Source organism: Manis pentadactyla, chromosome 3, assembly GCF_030020395.1.
Source record: "Manis pentadactyla isolate mManPen7 chromosome 3, mManPen7.hap1, whole genome shotgun sequence".
In the NCBI taxonomy this organism is placed as follows: domain Eukaryota; kingdom Metazoa; phylum Chordata; class Mammalia; order Pholidota; family Manidae; genus Manis; species Manis pentadactyla.
Window position 1 is genome coordinate 58,440,134 of NC_080021.1, and position 23,115 is coordinate 58,463,248.

At 38.1% G+C, this 23,115-nt stretch overlaps 1 protein-coding gene across 1 annotated transcript in view; it reads left to right on the forward strand.

The window, feature by feature from the left end:
* The window catches only part of LOC118929399 (tumor protein D52), a 288,249-nt gene that overhangs the window by 146,579 nt on the left and 118,555 nt on the right, over positions 1 to 23,115 (forward strand). Inside the window, exon 2 of the mRNA XM_057497948.1 lies at positions 12,019 to 12,200. Within this exon, the coding sequence (XP_057353931.1) occupies positions 12,019 to 12,200 (182 nt within the window). The remainder of the gene's footprint in view (positions 1 to 12,018; positions 12,201 to 23,115) is intronic.

Consider the following 23,115-nt stretch of genomic DNA (forward strand, 5'->3'; position numbering starts at 1 on the left):
GACTATATTAAGCTGAAAAGCTTCTGTACAGCAAAGGACACCATCAATAGAACAAAAAGGATCCCTACAGTATGGGAGAATATATTTGAAAATGACACATTCGATAAAGGCTTGACGTCCAGAATATATAAAGAGCTCACACGCCTCAACAAACAAAAAACAAATAACCCAATTAAAAAATGGGCAGAGGAACTGAACAGACAGTTCTCCAAAAAAGAAATACAGATGGCCAACAGACACATGAAAAGATGCTCCACATCGCTAATTATCAGAGAAATGCAAATTAAAACTACAATGAGGTATCACCTCACACCAGTAAGGATGGCTGCCATCCAAAAGACAAACAACAACAAATGTTGGCGAGGCTGTGGAGAAAGGGGAACCCTCCTACACTGCTGGTGGGAATGTAAACTAGTTCAACCATTGTGGAAAGCAGTATGGAGGTATATCAAAATGCTCAAAACAGACTTACCATTTGACCCAGGATTTGCACTCCTAGGGATTTACCCTAAGAACGCAGCAATCAAGTTTGAGAAAGACAGATGCACCCCTATGTTTATTGCAGCACTATTTACAATAGCCAAGAATTGGAAGCAACCTAAATGTCCATCAATAGATGAATGGATAAAGAAGATGTGGTACATATACACAATGGAATACTACTCAGCCATAAGAAAAGGGCAAATCCAATCATTTGCAGCAACATGGATGGAGCTGGAGGGTATTATGCTCAGTGAAACAAGCCAAGCGGAGAAAGAGAAATACCAAATTATTTCACTTATCTGTGGAATATAAGAACAAAGGAAAAACTGAAGGAACAAAACAGCAGCAGAATCACAGAACTCAAGAATGGATTAACAGGTACCAAAGGGAAAGGGACTGAGGAGGATGGGTGGGTAGGGAGGGATAAGGGGGGGAGAAGTAGGGGGGTATTAAGATTAACATGCATGGGGGGGTAGGAGAAAAGGGAGGTCTGTACAACACAGAGAAGGCAAGTAGTGATTCTACAACATTTTGCTATGCTGATGGACAATGACTGTAAAGGGGCTTATAGGGGAGACCTGGTATAGGGGAGAGCCTAGTAAACATAATATTCGTCATGTAAGTGTAGATTAGTGATACCAAAAACAAAGCAAAAAAAAAAAAAAAAAGGGCAGTTCCTGTGTGGTAACCTCCAACGAGTTCTAGACAAGGGTATAAAGGGCATATAAAAGTGTAGGCAAAGGGTCTGTTTGTGTTTATACAGAGGATCAAAGCCTAATTGGGCTACCCCGAAAATGAACTAAGATACGATATGAAAAAGAACTTCCAACATCAGCACTCTCTGGAAGACTCATGCCAGAAGATGATCATCAAAAAACCCCAACAAAGATCCACGCACTGCTACAGCTGTAGATGCACTCATCCCACCAGTTCCTGGACTTGCCATGGGAATGAGGAAGGAGATATCTAAGCTGGCCTGTGCATACAGTAAAACAACAAATTTGACTGGATCTATACTGTTGGAACTCAACCAAGAATTTGGAGAAGTGCAAATTGTAGCGCTCCAAAGTCTTACAACTACAGACTATTTACTGTTAAAAGAACATATGGCATGTGAACAGTCCCCAGGAATGGGTTGTTTTAATTTGTCTGATTTCTCTCAGACTGTTCAAGTTCAATTGGACAATATCCACTATATCATAGATAAGTTTTCACAAATGCCTAAGGTGCCTTAATGGTTTTCTTGGTTTCACTGGAGATGGCTGGTAATTACAGATATGCTTTGGTTATGTAACTATACTCCTATTATGTTAATGTGTGTGCGCAATTTAAGTAGTAGCTTAAAACCTATATATGCTGAAGTTACTCTACAAGAAGATATGTCAAAGAAATAATCAATCTTCCCATGTTTTCTTCCGTCTGCTACTTCTATAGCTTTTCTTCTTCCTTCCTAATTACAACCCTTAAATAAAATTCGTGCCTCATATCAAATTTACCGAGTATCATAACTCCTCCAAGTGGTAAAGATACCTCAAGACAAATGCTGGGCATAGAAGCCACAGGGCATAAATATGCAAAGAAGTAAAAAGCTAACCTTTTCAAACAATAAGGCTTCCCTCTCACTTACCAACTTCACATTTCCCTGTATGGCCCCGGAAGATGACTGGTTAGCCAGAGACGGGTAAGATTCCTCAAGGGAGGAACAACCTAAGACAGGCACAGTCGCAGGGGGGCCATCAGGTGAGAAATTGGGGATCAACAGAGGTGAGGCTTAGAACCTCACCCCCCCTGTTCTGAGAGAAATCTTCTGCATACGTGGATGTTTTATTGCCCTGGTCTAGCTTGGATTAACACATAGTCTACAGGCACACACCTGATCATCTACATCTGCTCTCTTACAACACTAAACTATGTTTTCTACCTTTATCTTGTATCTACCTACCACTTCAGCATTTTATTAAAAATAATAATAATAAAGAGAGAAATGTGGTATCCACATATAAATCAAGTATAAAAACCAAATGAGTATTCATATTTGAACTGACTGTTTAGAGTTCATAATGCATGAGCAAAACCGAAAGATTCTGTGATGACTCCCCTTGTACTGTTCACTATGTAACTTATTCATTATGTAAGAATTTGTTCTCCATGTAAGAACTTGTTTGTTATGCCTCAGAAGATTGGAGACTGACGAAAATTAGGCTTGGGGTGGATTAATGATTGTGCATTGAGCATTGACTCCCCTATACAGAATTTTATTGTCATTAACAACCATTTGATCAATAAATATGAGAGATGCCCTCACCAAAAAAAAAAAAAAAAAAGGACAGACTTCCAATGGTAAAATAAATAAGTAACCGGGATGTAATGTATAGCATAAGGAATATAGTCAAGATATTGTAACAGCTTGGTAGGGTGATAGCTGGAACCTAGAATTATGTATATAAATGTTCTACCACTGTGTTGTACACTTGAAACTAATGTAATGTAATACTGTGCGTCAACTACCCTTCAATAAAAAATAATTATTTAAAAAAAAAAAAAAACCACAAACACAGCAAATACGACTAACCCTGATAAAGCGACCATAAAGAAGACTGCAACAGACAGCCTACATCTGGGGAAAAGAGAAGACCTCAAAGGAAAGGGTAAAGTAGCAAAGCTGCGATCTGGCAGGAACCAAGCCCTCCCTCAACCCAGCTCACTGGTGGGAGGAAGAGAAACGGAGTGAGGAGGGAGTAGAAGCCCAGGACTGATAAATGCCCATGCCTGGAGATCTGATTTGGGATCATGAACCCACATTACCTGGTGCTCTGGAGATTAGAGGGGTTGGAAAGCAAAGACAGGCAGAATACACAGAAAAACTAACATTTCCTCCGCTTGTGGAGAACAGGTACCCACAACTTGCCACTCTGGGACAAAAGGAAGGCGGGCACGTTGAAAGACTTCCCAGTAGCAAGAGGGCTGCTAAAGGGGCAGCAATTACACAGAGCTTGCTGCTCAGGATAAAGGGTGGGTGGATGAAATCATCTTGCCACACTCAGCCTAACAGATTGGGAACTTTCAGGAGTTTCACGTGCTCCATTCCCCAGACTGGCAACGCAGCACTGAGGCCCCCCACTGCAATACACAACCTGCCGCTCCTTCCTACTGGTTGGCACAGTTCACAGACCTGCTGTCCCTACTATTGCACCAGGTCAGTTAGAGAGTGGCCCCGCCTACAGCAGCTACAAGGGTATAACATAGAGGCTCCTCACGTGTGCTCAGCCTACTGGCCCTGGCAGTGGAGTCAGGCACTCCTGCCAGGAATCAGGAAAGAGCTTTTTCCTCCCAGCTGGCACTGGCACCACATGCCTGCAACCCCTGCCATCTCTCCAGGGGCTGCGCAGCTCCAGAGAGTAGAGCTGTTGGGGACTAGAGGGTGTTGTGTACACAAAGTTATTAATCCAGAGTAATCATTAGGAATATAAAATGGCAAAAGAACCTGGTACAACCCAAAATCCCTCAAACACCAGCAAAAAGGCTAAGTGAAACTGAAATCACCAATTTTCCTGATAAAGATTTCAAAATGAAAATCATAAGCTCACAGAGCTACAGAAAAATATTCAACACCTCAGGGAGGATTTAAAGAAAGAAAAACTTTGAAAAACACAGTATCTGAAATAAAACATACAATGGAGGGATTTAAAAAAAGATCAGGTGAGGTAGAAGATACAGTAAATGAAACAAATTAGAGAACAAAAACAAACCTGAGGCACAGAGAGAAAAAAGGATCTATAGAAATGAAAGAATATTAAGAGAACCATGTGACCAATCCAAATGGAACAATATTCACATTGTAGGGATATCAGTAAAAGAAGGAGAGAGAAAGAGATAGAAAGTCTCTTTGAGGAAATAATTGCTGAAATATTCCCCAATCTGGGGAAGGAAAAAGTCTCTCAGGCTATGGAAGTGCACAGATCTCCCAACACAAGAACCCAAGGAAGACAACACCAAAACTGATAATAATTAAAATGGCAAACATCAAGGACAAGGACAGATGTTTAAAAGCAGCCAGAGAGAGAAATAAGATGATCTACAAAGGAAAGCCCATCAGGCTATCATTTGACTTCTTAGCAGAAACCTTACAAGCCAGAAGGGAGTGTCATGATGTATTTAATGCAATGAAGCAGAAGGGCCTCAAACCAAGAATACTATACCCGGAAAGGTTATCATTTAAATTTGAAGGAGGGATTAAGCAATTTCCGGGAAAGCAAAAGTTGAGGGAATTTGCCTCCAACAAAACGTCTCTACAGTGTATTTTGTAGGGACTGCTATAGGTGGAAGTCTTCCTAAGGCTAAATAGCAGTCGCCAGAGAAAGTAAAACCACAGTAAAGGAAGTAGACCTATTAAGTACGAAGCAAATACAAAATTAAATCAACTACCCCCAAAGTCTGTCAAGGGATACACAAAGAGTACAGAATATGATACCTAATATATAAAGAGTGGAGGAGGAAGAGAAAGAAGGGAGAAGAAAAAAGACCTTTAGATTGTATTTGAAATAGTGTAATAAGTGAGTTAGACTGTTAGTAAAGAAGCTTCCCTTGAACTTTTGCTAACCATGAATCTAAAGCCTGCAATTGCAATAAGTACAAACCTATCGATAATCACCCTAAATGTAAATGGACTGAATGTACCAATCAAAAGACAATGAGTCACTGAATTCATAAAAAAACAAGACCCATCTTTATGCTGCCTACAGGAGACTCAGTTCAAACCCAAAGACATACACAGACTAAAAGTGAAGGGATGGAAAAAGTTATTTCATGCAGCTAATAGGGAGAGAAAAGCAGGGGTGACAGTACTTGTATCAGACAAAATAGATACCAAAACAAAGTAACGAGACAGAGAAAAGCATTACATAATGATAAAGGGGTCAGTCCAGTAGGAGGATATAACCATTATAAGTATCCATGCACCCAACACAGGAGTACCCAACATATGTGAAACAAATATTAGCAGAATTAAAGGGGGAAATTGAATGCAATGCATTTATTTTAGGAGACTTCAGCACACCACTCACTCCAAAGGACAGATCAACCAGACAGAAAATAGGTAAGGAGACAGAGGCATTGAACAACACATTAGAACAGATGGACCTAACAGACACCTAGAGAACACTCCACCCAAAAGCAGCAGGATACACATTCTTCTCAAGTGCACATGAAACCTTTTCCAGAGTAGATCACATACTAGATCACAAAAAGAGCCTCAGTACATTCAGTAGGATTGGAATTTTACCAACTAGCTTCTCAGAGCATAAAGGTATGAAACTAAAAATAAATTACATAAAGAAAATTAAAAACCCCACAAAAACATGGAGGCTTAACAACATGCTCCTAAATAATCAATGTGTCAATGACCAAATGAAAACAGAAATTGAGCAGTATATGGAGACAAATGAAAACAACACCTCAAAATCTGTGGGACTCAGTGAATGGAGTTCTAACAGGAAAGTATATAGCAATAGAGGCTTACCTCAAGAAAGAAGAACAATGTCAAATGAACAGTTTAAACTCAACAGCTAATGAAAGTAGAAAAAGAACAATTGAGGCCCAAAGTCAGTCGAAGGGACATAGTAAAGAACAGAGAAGAAATAAATAATACTGAGAAGAATAAAATAATAAAAAGAATCAATGAAACCAGGAGCTGATTCATAAAGAAAATTAAAAATATATATAAACTCCTAGCCAGACTTGTCAAGAAAAAAAGAAAATCTACACACATAAACAGAATCAGAAATGAGAAAGGAAAAAGCATACACACATCACAGAAATACAAAGAATTATTAGAGAATACTATGAAAAGTTATATGCTGACAAACTGGATAACCTAGAATAAATGGTCAACTTTCTAGAAAAATACCACTTTCCAAGGCTGACCCAGAAAGAAACAGAAAATCTGAATAGACCAATTACCAGCAACGAAATTGAATTGTTAATAATAAAACTACCTACAAAGAAAATCCCTGAACCAGATGGCTTCACCGCTGAATTTTATCAAACACTTAGTGAAGACCTAATATGAGTGAAATCATTTGATACTTGTATTTCTCCTCCTGGCTTATTTCACTGACCATGATACCCTCCAGCTCCATCCATGTTATTGCAAATGGTAGGATTTGTTTTCTTCTTATGGCTGAATAATATTCCATTGTGTATATGTACCACATCTTCTTTATCCATTCATCTACTGATGGACACTTAGGTTGCTTCCATTTCTTGGTTATTGTAAATAGTGCTGTGATAAACATAGGGGTGCATCTGTCTTTTTCAAAGTGGGCTGCTGTATTCTTAGGGTAAATTCCTAGGAGTGGAATTCCCAGGTCAAATGGTGTTTCTATTTGCAGTTTTTTGAGGAACCTCCGTATTGCTTTCCACAATGGTTGAACCAGATTACATTGCCACCAGCAGTGTAGGAGGGTTCCCCTTTCTCCACATCCTCACCAGCATTTGTTGTTCTTAGTCTTTTCTATGTTGGCCATCCTAACTGGTGTGAGGTGATATCTCATTGTGGTTTTAATTTGCATTTCCCTGAGAATTAGCAACATGGAGCATCTTTTCATGTGCCTGTTGGCCATCTAGATTTCTTCTATGGAGAATTATCTATTCATATCTTCTGTCCATTTTTTAATTGGGTTATTTGCTTTGTGGGTGTTGAGGCATGTGAGTTCTTTATATATTTTGGATGATAACCCCTTGCTGAATATGTTGTTTACAAATATATTCTCCCATACTATAGGGTGCCTTTTTGTTCTGCTGATGGTGTCCTTTGCTGTACAGAAGATTTTTAGCTTGATGTAGTCCCATTTGTTCATTTTTGCTTTTGTTTTCCTTGCCTGAGGGGATGCATTCAGGAAAAAGTTGCTCATGTTTATTTATATTTAAGAAATTTTTGCCTAAGTTATCTTCTAAGAGTTTTATGGTTTCATGACTTACATTCAGGTCTTTGATCGACTTCGAGTTAATTTTTGTGTATGGGTTAGACAATAATCCAGTTTCATTCTCTTGCATGTAGCTTTCCAGTTTTGCCAACACCAGTTGTTGAAGAGGTGGTCGTTTCCCCATTGTATGTCCATGGCTCCTTTATCATATATTAATTGACCATACATGCTTGGGTTTATATCAGGGCTCTCTAGTCTGTTCCATTGGTCTATGGTCTGTTCTTGTGCCAACACCAAATTGTCTTGATTACTGTGGCTTTGTAGGAGAACTTGAAGTCAGGAAGCATAATCCCCCAGCTTTATTCTTCCTTCTCAGGATTGCTTTGGCTATTCAGGGTCTTTTGTGGTTCCATATGAATTTTAGAAGTATTTACTCTAGTTTATTGAAGAATGCTGTTTGTACTTTGATAGGGATTGCATTAAATCTGTAGATTGCTTTAGGCAGAATGGCCATTTTGACAATATTAATTCTTCCTATCCATGAACACAGCATGTATTTCCATTTATTGGTATTTTCTTTAATTTCTCTCATGAGTGTCTTGTAGTTTTCAGAGTATAGGTCTTTCACCTCCTTCGTTAGGTTTATTCCTAGATATTTTATTCTTTTTGATGCAATTGTGAATGGAATTGTTTTCCTGATTTCTCTTTCTGCTAATTCATCATTAGTGTACAGGAATGCAACAGATTTCTGTGTATTAATTTTGTATCTTGCAACTTTGCTGTACATAAAATTCAGGATTTTTTGTGTATAATATCATGTGATCTGTGAACAGTGACAGTTTAACATCTTCCTTACCAATCTGGATGCCTTTTATTTCTTTGTGTTGTCTGATTGCTGTGTCCAGACCATGTTCCATAAAAGTGGGGAGAGTGGGCATCCTTATCTTGTTACTGATCTTAAAGGAAAAGCTTTCAGCTTCTCACTGTTAAGTATGATGTTGGCTGTGGGTTTGTCTTTTATGGCCTTTATTATGTTGAGGTACTTGCCCTCTATACCCATTTTGTTGAGAGATTTTATCATGAATGGATGTTGAATTTTGTTAAATGCTTTTTTGGCATCTATGGACATGATCATGTGGTTTTTGTCCTTCTTTTTGTTGATGTGGTGGATGATGTTGATGGATTTTCGAATATTGTACCATCCTTGCATCCCTGGTATAAATCCCTCTTGATTATGATGGATGATCTTTTTGATACACTTTTGAATTCGGTTTGCTAATATTTTGTTGAGTATTTTTGCATCTATGTTCATCGGGGATATTGGTCTGTAATTTTCTCTTTTTTTGTGTGGTGTCTTTGCCTGGTTTTTGGTACTAGAGTGATGCTGGCTTCATAGAATGCATTTGGAAGTTTTCCCTCCTCTCCTACTTTTTGGAAAACTTTGAGGAGGATGAGTATTAGGTCTTCACTAAATGTTTGATAAAATTCAGGTGAAGCCATCTGGTCCAGTGGTTGTGTTCTTAAGTTGTTTTTTGATTACCAGTTCAATTTTGTTGCTGGTAATTGGTCTGTTCAGATTTTCTGTTTCTTCCTGGATCAGCCTTGGAAGGTTGTATTTTTCAAGAGATTTGTCCATTTCTCCTAGGTTATCCAGTTTGTTAGCATAAAAATTTTCATAGTATTATCTAATAATTCTTTGTATTTCTATGGTGTCCGTAGTGATTTTTCCTTTCTCATTTCTGATTCTGTTTATGTGTGTAGACTCTCTTTTTACCTTGATAAGTCTGGCTAGGCATTTATCTATCTTGTTTATTTTCTCAAAGAACCAGCTCTTGTTTTCATTGATTCTTTCTATTGTTTTATTCTTCTCCATTTTATTTGTTTCTCCTCTAATCTTTATTATGTCCCTCCTTCTACTGACTTTGGGCCTCATTTGTTCTTCTTTTTCCAGTTTTGTTAATTGTGAGTTTAGACTGCTCATATGGGATTGTTCTTTCTTCCTGAAGTAGGCCTGTATTACAGTATACTTCCCTCTTAGCACGGCCTTGGCTGCATCCCACAGATTTTGTGGTGTTGGGTTATTGTTGTCATTTGTCTCCATATATTGCCTGATCTCTGTTTTTATTTGGTCATTGATCCATTGGTTATTTAGGAGCATGTTGTTAAGCCTCCTTGTGTTTGTGGGCTTTTTCATTTTATTTGCATGATTTATTTCTAGTTTCATACCTTTGTGGTCTGAGAAGCTGGTTTTTACTATTTCAATCTTTTTGAATTTCATGAGGCTCTTTTTGTGGCCTCGTATATGATCTATTCTTGAAAATGTTCCATGTGCACCTGAGAAGAATGTGTATCCTGTTGCTTTTGGATGGAGTATTCTGTAGATGTCTGTTAGGTCCATCTTTTCTAATGTGTTGTTCAGTGCCTCTGTCTCCTTATTTATTTTTTGTCTTGTTGATTTGTCCTTTGGAGTGACTGGTGTGTTGAAGTTCTCCTTCAATGAATGCATTGCATTCTATTTCCCCCTTAATTTTTTGAGTTTTTTTTTTATACTGTAGGTGCTCCTGTGTTGGGTGCACAGATATTTATTGTGGTTGTAGCCTCTTAAGAAGGGGGATTGACTCCTTTATCATTATATAATGTTCTTCTTTGTCTCTTATGACTTCCTTTGTTTTGAAGTCTATTTTGTCTGATACAAGTACTGCAACTCCTGTTTTTTCTCCATATTAGTTGCATGAAATATATATTGATTGACTTTCAAGTGTCGAAATAACCTGGCATTTCTTATAAAAATCCCACTTGGTTATGACGTATTATTCAGCTTAGATGCTGCTGGATTAAAATTTTCTAATATTTTGTTAAAGATTTTTGTGTCTATATCCATTTTTTGTCTATAACTTTTGTGTATAATGAGGGTCTAGTTTTGGTGTCAGGGTAATCGTGAACTCATAAAATGAGTTGTGAAATGTCTTGGAAAATTTTGTGAATAACATAAGAAATCCTATCTAAAATCATATCCTCACCCTTGTTAGTGTTTAAGTAGTATTTCTATCTATACCATGTACAATTGACACGAATGCTTTATATTTAATATCACACCAGGTTTTTCTATTGAGTGTTGATCCATAGGCACAGAGAAAATGATATTAATCTCCACATGCCTATTGCATACCTATGACATGCTCGTTAGAGTATATTTTCTGAATATAGTTTCTCTTTTGCAATTACCTTGCTAAGATAAATGGGAAGGAGGTGGGGAAGAGAGGGGTGGAGGTAAGTGGAAATGGCAAAAACTATTTCCAGTCTTTAAAGAAGAGAGGACAGGGATGTGAGAGGGGAGTGAGACCATGTTTAAGAAGCAATGCTTATTCTGATTAGCACACATAATGTAGGGGGGTCATCGGGAAGGCAGTATAACATGGAGAAGACAAGTAGTGACTCTATAGCTTCTTACTATGCTGATGGACAGTGACTGTAATGGGGGGTGAGGTGGATTTGATAATATGGGTGAATGTAATAACCACAGTGGTGTGCATGTGCAACCTTTATAAGATTGTATATCAATACCTTAATGAAAAAAATAGTCCATAACAGGAGCTCCTATTTAGACTGCTAATTGAAGGGCTCTTAACCACTTTTATCTTAATGGTTTTTTCAATTTGTATTAAAAGAATAGTCACTCTAGCTAAACCTGAATTTAAGGCATTTTCTTACAGATGATCACGACAGATCATAAACTCTAGAGACTGAGAGCTCTCTGATATAAAAAGGGTCTGTGTAGGCAGATAAGGACTGAGTCCTGGGACAGTCAGTCTCTGCTTCCCAGAAGCAAGGCAAGTTCACTGGAACAACTCATCCACCAGGCTCAATTACTAGGGGCTCATGGAATAGAAAGTTCTCTAAATTTACATTGGCTACAGACAAGAAAGGTGGGCTAGCGCGAGGCAGGGAGAGTCCCACAGTAGGTGGTCTGTAGAGAAGGCTTGTGGGCTTGTTGTTGATGATAGTCGGACACTGGCCATGCCCAAGGGGCCTGCGGTGGTCTTTATGGACCTTCCAGATGATTGTTAAAATGACTTCATCCAGGATCGTGGAGTTTATCATTAGTTCTCACTTGGTCCTATTAACTGATGACCTTCCCTTGTCTTTCTCCCGCTTTCTCTGGCCCTAATGTCACTTAATTTAGTCCATTTCAGAATTTTCCCTTCTCAGTCCATACCAGGAATAATGTCAGTTGCCTTCTGGGATACCCTCCTCAAGGGCTCAGACTCTGATGCCTGCCCTCCACCCCCATGCTGGGAGGCTTTATCTAAGGACATGGCTTATGCTGCTGACAGTCTAGATTCCACTCTGGGTTACCACATCCAAGGCATCCCCAACCAAGCCTACTTTTCTTTGATTCATCTTCAAGAAGGAAAGAAAGGAAGGAGTAGTTCAAGAGTATGTCTGGCTTTTTAAGGCAAAGTTCCATTAAAATATTTTTTATTATCACTACAAAATATAAATACATAGCAAATTGGCTTTCTAACATTTACCCTGTATGATTTTATTATGCCTGCCATATGATACCTTTGTATTGAATTATATGCATATAAATTTCTCTTTTCATGTTCAGGACTCTGGAAAAAATTCGGAATCCTTTGCATCTATGCTGAGACGTTGTCCTCTTATACAGATGGGACCTGCCATGGATAAACTAGTCATTGGACGAATCTTTCATATTGTGGAGGATGATCTTTATATAGATTTTGGTGGCAAGTTTCATTGTGTATGTAGAAGACCAGAAGTGGATGGAGAGTAAGTAGAATCGTTTCCAAGTGATTTAAGAGTGCTCATAAAAACTGAAACATCTCAAAAGTATTATTATACTTTAATTGGTGATTTTTGAAATGAAAGAATTTATACTGTTTCTCTTCATAATGTGAGTTGTCAACTTAGGCTGGATTTATGTCTTCCCAAAGCAGTGAGAGCAGTTTTGGGCAAGATTTGAATGTTCATCCTAATAGTAAACCGTTCCATACTATAAAACTAAAGCCAGCTTTGTAGTAATGCATGCTGCTCAGGCCACTTTGCATGTAACTTCTTTTGCCTCTTCCTCTTTTCCACAGTCTCAGAGATGCTTCCCCTTTCCATTCTTCATGCTCATTTCTCTTACTCCACCAAATCTGATGGTTTATCATTTTCTTTTCTTGTTATTTTGCATCTACTCTCAGGATTACAATTTTTTCTATTGTACTGTATAAAAATTAGTTCTGTTTGTAGACTGTGTACATAAAGATATATGTGAATATAAATATTCATTGAGAAACCACTGAGGTGGGAGAGGGAGGAGTAGAATATCAAGAGTGAAAAGAGAAATGAAACAAAGATTCTGAGATTGGAAAACCATAGTAAACATGTAGAAATGATTTTTTTCCATTGGTTTTTAATGTGCACAGTTTTTAGATTTTAGTATTTCTAGTTTTTGGATGCATCGTGTAGTCCATTTAATTGGCAATGTTTTTTTATTCTTAATAGTACAAAAATTAAGGTGAACCTAGTAATTGACAGCATTTTAGGATGAACTTCAGTAATTAAAACATTTGTGTTGTTTAAGAATGTCCCATATTGTAAGAATGAAAAAGGAGAGAGTCTACTCTAGATCTAAGAGAGCAGTTTAAGAATGGATTGCCACTCACCAAGTGCTCTGGATATCTAAATGTCCAGTTGACAACTGGGGTCAACCAGTTAGGAGACATGTGCTCATTCTACCTGATTATCTGGGGTAGACATGTGCTGGAGTCACATTGCACCAGCTTGTAGGAGCTGCCTGCACATGTTGTGTCACCTCTGTGCCCACTGACATTACACTGGCTACAGTGGTAGTGTCTTACACCACAGAAAGTGGGAAATCAGGTCCTTTTTTTATTGGAGAGGTAGTGGCTCAGTCATGGCTTGCCTTGGTACAGCTTAGTCAGAAACAGAAAATTGTCTAAGTAGGATGTGCTTGTCAATCCAGATTTAATACTGTAATCTGTATCTATCATGTAATGGGCTAATGAAGGGATTGAATAGATGATGTATGTAAAAATTTAGAACAGTGACTGGCATAAAGTAAACAGACGCTACTATCATCTGAAATCCTAGTGATTTAGGGTTTTTGTCATCTAATGATAACATCACTGAAGAATTCCTACTGAGAAGGTTTTATGCAGGACACACATAAAGATATGTGGTTCTAAAGTTATCCTTCAAGAGAGGCATCCTAAGCTCTTGAGTACTGTCAGCAGGGGCTGTAACAGATCATTTTTCATTAATAGAAAATACGTCAGTAATTTTAAAATGAAGTACTATTTCATACAAAGAAATCCGCTCATCTCTTCTCTACACTTGACAAGCTTTGCAGCATGTACAATGGATAGCATGGGCCCAGTTGCAGTGATCACCCTTATTCTTACAAGTGGACCTAACATGCACCTGGAATATCAGATATTGACTTTATAAAGATAGATATTTACAGGTAGCTCTGCTGAATTACGAATATTTCACCTACTCAAATTTATTATAAATTGCAAATGCTAATGTTACCCATCTTTCTTCATATTTGTGGATATAATTTTGTTTATGATATTTCTTTCATGGGTATTTATTGATAGATACTCTTTTGTGTGTACTGTTCTTTTCTTCCCCATTTTATTAAATTTCAAATATCAACTTTGTCATTATGTTATATGCTTGAGCATAGTATTTCACAGCACCTTAGAGATCTAGAATTTCTGATTTGATTCTCATGCCTTATTAACTGAACCACAGAATGTTAAATATCAGTATTTGTGATTAACTATTTCTCTATTCAGTGCTATGATTTGAATTTATTTTATGTATAGTATAGCTTTAAATGATTAAATACTAGAATTTGTTGCAACATCTATTAAGTTCATTTTTTATTGTGAACTATGCATCTACCACATAAGCACACATTCTAGTACAGAAATTACTATGTAGTTGAAACCCCCATCTCCATGTGTACTCCTCCCAGTGAAACAGTCTATTTAACAGAAGTGTTTTGTGGAGATAGAGGTGGCTCAAATTCTCCAGTCTATGGAACAGTTACTATATTAGAACCTTTTTTATAGACTTAGGAGAGTTAAATGCCTGCATCTCTTTTTTGGTAGTTCTCTGCAGTGTTTATCTTTCAACTGCTGCTTACATCTATCTGCCCAGTATCCATTCATTCTCATAAGGTACTCCCCTTAAGTTTCTAAAATGTTCACAAAATTGAGGATCATGAAGAGGGAGGAACCATATTGATGTTTATTTGTCCATTCATTTGTCCATTAATCATTCATTCCTTTGTTCACTTTTTTAACAAACAGTGGACCTCTTTGGTTTAGCAGGCATGGTTTTAAGGGCTGTTAAGACAAATTAGCTCTATGCTTTCATGAACTTATTCTCTTGGGACTTCGAAGGGGGAATAGATAGTAAACCAGCGCACAAATCACTTTTTAAAATTGGTAATTACATGAGTAAAAAAGGTGACAAAATTTCTGGTGAGTAGAAGGTAACAGTAGTCAGAGAAGGCCCTTGACCTCTACCTCTTTTGCTGAAAGTCTGAAATGCCCTCTGAATGCCCTTTTTTTTTTTTTAATGATAAACAGAAGTCAAGGCTGAAGCTTCATTTTCCTCCAGTTCTACAGATTGGTAATATTATTTCTAACAATATGCTAAAGGGATTAGTTAATAGTTAAAATCAGTGAAGATTTAACCCGAATAATTTGGTTACTTCTTTTCCCTCCCCTTATGGCTACATGCATCAAACAATAGCTTTATATCTACGTACATTGTTTAGAAGCTTTCTAACTTAACTAATTCCTTATTGTCCAGTATTTAATTTATCATGAAAAGGTTTATGCTCTTCACAGAATAGTTATTAAATATCTTGAGTTCTACATGTACACATGTTTAGGTTCTTTCCAACATTCTTCTCTAGGTCTCTTATAGCTGCATGTCACTTATGCTTTGAAAGGATTGCAAGAACGTGTCAGATCAGCATAATTACTGTTCCAGTTCCTTTGCCTTTCTACCTCATATCCAAACAAAATTTGTGAGTGGGAAATATTTTATTCAAATCCTACCTGTTGTCTTTATCATTGGTGGAAGGAAGATAACGCCAAATGGAAAAGTAGTGAGATCCAGCTAGGTCTCTGGTCTTCCCCTTGTCATACCTACAAGTTTGCATTACATGACCCAACAGAACACCTTTCTGGGCTGGACACATTTGTTCTCTACCTCCATGAAGTCAGGCCTCTGCCTCAGGAGATTCTGGGAGGCTGCATCTCAATAATGGCAGATCTTCCTGCTTTGATACATTTATTTAAGTAATGTAAATAAGATATGTTTACATAATTTGTTCATCATTGATCAGCCTGACCTTTTTCAATCCCTTTTGGGAATCTTTTTTTTCCTTTCCATTTCGACTCTTGTGTGGTTAAATCTATTCCACTTTAGGACAATTTAATGATTAATTAAATGCAATGAAAAATAACTGAAAACATTTGCTAAACTGGGTATTTCACTAAGTTTAATTTTTTAATTATTTTAATAAGTTTAATGGCATTTCAAACAGAGCAACTGATAAAAATCTAATCATTTTGGTTGGCTGAATACTCTAGCTAAGTAACACCTTTTAATAAGTTCTGTAACTTTTTTTAATACTCATTTTTTATTACAGTTTTCATTTTTTTATTGAGCTATAGTTGATAAATTGGTTTCAGATATACAAGAGTGATTTAACAGTTAATATAACCTAGCTAAATGCACGCCATGGTAAGTGTAGTAACTGTTGGCATACAAAGAAAATATAATTGGCATTATGCCCTATTCTATACCTCCATCCCTGTAACAAATTTATTTTGTAATTTGAAGTTTGCATCTCTTTGTTCTCCCTTTACCTATTATGCCCAATCCCCCACCCCTCTTCTTTGGCAACCACCAGTCTGTTAAAGGAACTGGTTTCAACCTTTGTCCCAAGAAGTGCTAGAGTTCTGCAAAAAGGCTTCAGAGACAGAGGGGCAGTTAAGCCCTACTTTCAGGACAGTTCTGGGAACATTTTACTTTAATTGTGGGTGGAGAGTGTTGGTGAGTATATCTAATGCAAAAAAAATCAGTTTGAAAAACACTTTTAAAAGAAAAATTAATTCTAGAAAGACATTACATTAATGGGACATTCATAGTATATCCTATAGTATTTAAACATGAACAACAGTATTGTGATCTACTTAGATTTGCAAAATAGAAATATTCTAAGTGAATTCAGGTATTTGGAGATGTGGATGGTATCTAATTCTTCCTGTACCAACCTGAGAAGTTTTAACCATTGTATTTTTTTCTTTCATATCAGCTATGACTTGAAATCAGAAATCAGATTATGACAAATCAAAATGACTCTGACATTAACATCTTTGGCAGTTATCACTGAGTCAACTGACTTGCTAAATTAATTCGCATTCTCTTTTATAAAAGCTCCTGATTGATACTAATACTATGTGGAAATTTAGAAATTAGTGAACCTCTACTCAACCTAGGTACTTTTGCTTCTTCCAGCTGAACTATATTTATAGCGAAAGCTGGTTATGTTTGTTCCAAAACCTATTTATATTATGGCTAAGTAATTTATTTGATTATTGCATAAATTACAAAGTAAGAGTATGGAAAGGGATTTTGTTCTAATTTTCATGTCTTGTAAAGACTCCATAAAGGAGAGACTTTTTAAAAAAACAAACTTGGTATTAAATTAGTTTGAGCAAGTAAACCATAACCGTAAAGACTGGGGAAAATACTCATAAGAGAATATGGAAGGAATCCTTTTCGAATGTCTCTGTCCCTGTTTTACACTAAAGTGACTGAAGTGACTGACTCTGGCAATCCCAGACATTGCAGTATGGGTATCGACTATGTAAAGATACCAGTGCAGCTTTCCAGTGTGGGGACCTCTACTAGGCAAGAAGGCCCAGCCCTAGATCAGAATATTTGCAATAATTGTTTAGTTAATGTCTTTACAGTGTATGTGTATACTTTTGAAAAATGAGTTCTCATTTGACCTACTTTTCCATGAAGTGGCCTATGAGTCAGAGAGCTTCTACTGTGACTTAAAAATATAAAGCACTTTTCCCATCATGTGAACCTGCCTGCCCTTTCCTTTAGGTATTTGTTTCTTGTATCATTAGTGCAGCACACAGTTTCACAAAATTTGGCCTAGTGTGGATTAAGATGGTTGCCTTTCCATATCCCCAATCTGATAATCATAATAGTAGGTTTTTGAAAGCCTGCATTGGCACTTTCTTTATATTGTCTGATTTATTTCTCACAGGAAGCACATAAAGTAGAAGATATTAACCCCATTTTCCAAAGGAAGAAAATGAGTTTCCGAGCATAAATAATGTTCTGTAGTCATACATCTGGTAATTAACAAGGCAGGGACCCAAACCTAAGGGTGTGTGTATCCAGTGCCCATGAATGTTCTTTTCATTCTACTGTGCTGCCCTCTAAGTCCTACAACGTAGTCACTGAAGTGTTATTAAGAACCTCCTAAAACATTCTCATCTATGAACCAGTTTCATACCAGAGACCCTAAAGGCAGTGTGGCAGTGAAGCTCTGTGGAGGTCTGTTAAAGAATGGGAAGTAGCTCTTAGGATAGCCTTGGTTATGTTGTCCGTGTATGGTAGGTTTCGGTAGTGTCAGTGCTAATAAGTTAATGACCAGTGGATCGAGCCGTTGCTTCCGAGTGAATGTGTATTGTAATTATGGTGAGACCTATAGTCACAGGAACTGGTTAATGTCTGACAATGATTAATTAGTAGCTTAGAGTCAGCATGCCTGGTGTTATTTGGGATTGATTTATATAAAAAAAGTTTATTTTGAAAGTAGAAAGTTGACTCTATACATGTAATACTTAATTTTTAATTATTTGATTCTTTTTATAAAATAGGTCATCTACTTTCTTTCAACTTTGTTAGACCTAATGTAGTTTAACCTTTTTTTGTGTTTGTTTTTGATGACCCAAGGTCACAATTACAGCATTAATTGCTGAATTGTGTCATAATTCAAATATACAGAATTATTGCTTCTTAGCCATGTAACCCCAGTTCTGTCATTTCTGTGTTTCATCTTTGTGTGTCATCTTTCATTTTCTGCTGTTGTGCCTGTGTCTGCATTTTTAGGTTAACTTCTTAATCTTCTTCTTCTAATATTTGGATGCCTGGGTAATTGGTCATGGAATTTGGTGTGCTTAAAATAAGAACAACTTGTGTTTGAGTAAGGACCTCACAGCCTCTTCTATAAGTAAAGTGTATGTACTTTAGTACATGGACTTCAACATGTATTTTGACAGCTCTAAACTCCTCTTCCTTAATTCTTATTGGGTTCTGTGGAGACTTGGTGTCACCAGATAACTAACTTGTGATATGTGAAGTGTAACTGGATTGGGGTCTTGCCTGCGTTGACTGCCTGTTCACTGATTCTCTTCATAGGGTTTGTCACATACCAGAACAGTGTTTGTTGAACCAGTCAAGGTGCTCAGTGTCTTGTACATGAGCAGTTATTGTGGTTGAGACTTTAACACTTCCAGTAGGAACAGTAGTGAAAATAAGATAGGATTATTGTATCTCAAACACTATTTGACATGGTGCCATTTCTTTTTTTTTTCTATTTTGATATCGTTAATGTACTATTACTTGAACAACATTATGGGTACTAGACTCTCCCATTATCAAGTCCCCCCCACATACCCCATTACAGTCACTGTCCATCAGCGTAGTAAGATGCTATGGAATCATTACTTGTCTTCTCTGTATATACTGCCTTCCCCATGTCCCCAACCCCCGACATTATGTGTGCTAATCGTAATACCCCATTTTCCCCTCTAACCCTCCCTTCCCACCCATCCTCCCCAGTCCCTTTCCCTTTGGTAACTGTTAGTCCATTCGTGGGTTCTGTGATTCTGCTGCTCCTTTGTTCCTTCAGTTTTTTTTTGTCATTTGACACTTGTCTTTCTCCACCTGGCTTATTTCACTGAGCATAATACCCTCTAGTTCCATCCATGTTGTTGCAAATTGTAGGATTTGTTTTCTTCTTATGGCTGAATAATATTCCATTGTGTATATGTACCACATCTTCTTTATCCATTCATCTACTGATGGACACTTAGGTTTCTTCCATTTCTTGGCTATTATAAATAGTGCTACTATAAACATAGGGGTGCATATGTCTTTTTCAAACTGGGCTCCTGCATTCTTAGGGTAAATTCCTAGGAGTGGAATTCCCGGGTCAAATGGTATTTCTATTTTGAGTTTTTTGAGGAACCTCCATACTGCTTTCCACAATGGTTGAACTAATTTACATTCCCACTAGCAGTGTAGGAGGGTTCCCCTTTCTCCACAACCTCGCCAACATTTGTTGTTGTTTGTCTTTTGGATCGTAGCCATCCTTACTGGTGTGAGATGATATCTCATTGTGGTTTTAATTTGCATTTCTCTGATCACTAGCGATGTGGAGCATCATTTCATGTGTCTGTTGGCCATCTGAATTTCTTCTTTGGAGAACTGTCTGTTCAGCTCCTCTGCCCATTTTTTAATTGGATTATTTGCTTTTTGTTTGTTGAGGTGCAGGAGCTCTTTATATATTTTGGATGTCAAGCCTTTATCGTATCTGTCATTTACGAATGTATTCTCCCATACTGTAGGGTACCTTTTTGTTCTATTGATGGTGTCCTTTGCTGTACAGAAGCTTTTCAGCTTGATATAGTCCCACTTGTTCATTTTTGCTTTTGTTTTCCTTGCCCGGGGAGATATATTCATGAAGAAGTCGCTAATGGTCACACCCAAGAGATTTTTGCCTATGTTTTTTTCTAAGAGTTTTATGGTTTCATGATTTACATTCAGGTCTTTGATCCATTTGAATTTACTATTGTGTATGGGGTTAAACAGTGATCCAGTTTCATTCTCTTACATGTAGCTGTCCAGTTTTGCCAGCACCATCTGTTGAAGAGACTGTCATTTCCCCATTGTATGTCCATGGCTCCTTTATCGAATATTAATTGACCATATATGTTTGGGTGAATGTCTGGAGTCTCTAATCTGTTCCACTGGTCTGTGGCTCTGTTCTTGTGCCAGTACCAAATTGTCTTGATTACTATGGCTTTGTAGTAGAGCTTGAACTTGGGGAGTGAGATCCCTGCCACGTTATTCTTCTTTCTCAGGTTGCTTTGGCTATTCGGGGTCTCTGGTGTTTCCATATGAATTTTTGAACTATTTGTTCCAGTTCATTGAAGAATGTTGTTGGTAATTTGATAGGGATTGCATCAAATCTGTGTATTGCTTTGGGCAGGATGGCAATTTTGACAATATTAATTCTTCCTAGCCAAAAGCATGGGATGAGTTTCCATTTGTTAGTGTCCTCTTTAATTTCTCTTAAGAGTGTCTTGTAGTTTTCAGGGTATAGGTCTTTCACTTCCTTGGTTTGGTTTATTCCTAAATATTTTATTATTTTTGATGCAATTGTGAATGGAATTGTTTTCCTGACTTCTCTTTCTATTGGCTCATTGTTAGTGTATAGGAAAGCCACAGATTTCTGTGTGTTAATTTTGTATCCTGCAACTTTACTGTATTCTAATATCAGTTCTAGTAGTTTTGGAGTGGAGTCTTTAGAGTTTTTTATGTACAATATCATGTCATCTGCAAATAGTGACAGTTTAGCTTCTTCTTTACCAATCTGGATTCCTTGTATTTCTTTGTTTTGTCTAATTGGCGTAGCTAGGACCTCCAGTACTCTGTTAAATAACAGTGGGGAGAGTGGGCATCCCTGTCTTGTTCCCGATCTCAGAGGAAAAGCTTTCAGCTTCTCGCTGTTCAGTATGATGTTGGCTGTGGGTTTATCATATATGGCCTTTATTATGTTGAGGTACTTGCCCTCTATACACATTTTGCTGAGAGTTTTTATTATGAATGGATGTTGAATTTTGTCGAATGCTTTCTCAGCATCTATGGAGATGATCATGTGGTTTTTGTCTTTCTTTCTGTTTATGTGGTGGATGATGTTGATGGATTTTGAAATGTTGTACCATCCTTGCATCCCTGGGATGAATCCTGCTTGGTCCTGGTGTATGATCCTTTTGATATATTTTTGAATTCGATTTGCAATTATTTTATTGAGTATTTTTTCATTTATGTTCATCAGGGATATTGGTCTGTGATTTTCTTTTTTGGTGGGGTCTTTGCCTGGTTTTGGTATTAGGGTGATGTTGGCTTCATAGAATGAGTTTCGGAGTATTCCCTCTTCTATTCTTTGGAAAACTTTAAGGAGAATGGGTATTATATCTTCTCTGTATGTCTGATAAAATTTGGAGGTAAATCCATATGGCCCAGGGGTTTTGTTCTTGGGTAGTTTTTTGATTACCACTGTAGGGGCCGGCCTATGGCCGAGGCTGAGTCCCACTATGGCTGAACACCGCCCTTCCACTGTAGTTGACCAACGCCCTAAGATGGCGCCCGCTTCCTGGGCGCCACCCTTCCTGGTTTGGTGGCATTAGCATAAGGAAGTTGCTCCTATAGGCTTGCCCCATGCTTCCGCGCTCGTGCTCAACTCATGCAGAAGGCATGCTACCAATCAGCTTAAAGGTCACGCATGATCTTGATCACCATAGGCCAGCTTCCTTTATATAAGGCATAAGCAGGAAAGAGAAAGAGAGTCTCTCTCCTCTCATTCTTCCTCTCACTCGCTCTCTCCGGCTGTTGCTTCTTCTCACTCACCTTCTCCCGACCTTCCGAGCAACAATAAAGAACTGAAGTGAACCAGGTCTCTGTACGTATCGCTGTCGTCACCGCCACAAGGAGCGAATGCGATATCTGGTGCCGAAACCCGGGAATTTTTCTCCAACCACCCAGAGGAGAAACTGGCAGACGCAGACGCCATAGAGCTTCTTACCCTGAAGCAGTACCAGTGGACTCCATTCGGAAGGATCGTTCGGGAGGGCACCTCGAAAGAGGAGGGTGAGTGGATCAACAAGCAAAACAAAAGTAAGCAGCCGAGGTGGGAATTTCTATTCTGTCTGTTCGTCTTATTCATCCTTGTGCTTATTATTGTGTTGTTGTTGCTAAGTATGTTAGATGAAGTAAGGGCGCCAGTGAAAGTTCGCGGGATAGCGACGAAGCAAGGAAAGTTCGTGGTATAGCGACGACTGTAAATTAGTGATAAGAGTACCCCCTACCTATAGACATCAGGAGTATATCTTCATCACTTCACTATTAACATGGGGTCTGAAGGGTCTAGACTGAGAGCAGAAGAGCCTTTGAGAGCACTCCTGAGGGCCAACGGAATGTCATTAAAAACAAAAACCGCAAGGGCTTTCCTCCACACGGTAGAGAAGCATGCTCCGTGGTTCCTAGATGAAGGAAGAATCACTACCCCCATGTGGGAAAAGTTAGGCGAGGATCTGCGCAACGCAGATCGCAGGGAGCCGCTCCCGGCTAGGACACTCCCCATATGGGGGCTGGTTAGGAGCTGCCTAAAGGAGAATAAACCTAGTTGTAAAGAGGCCATAAGGGAAGGAGAGGAGGTGCTTGAGGAAGTGAAAGAAGAAAGAGCCTCTGCGAGAGCATCTGAAAGAGGATCTACACGGGGGGGGGTCCTCTGATGAGGAAGAGGACAAAGAATTATCAGGAGAAGAGTTAGAGGCTA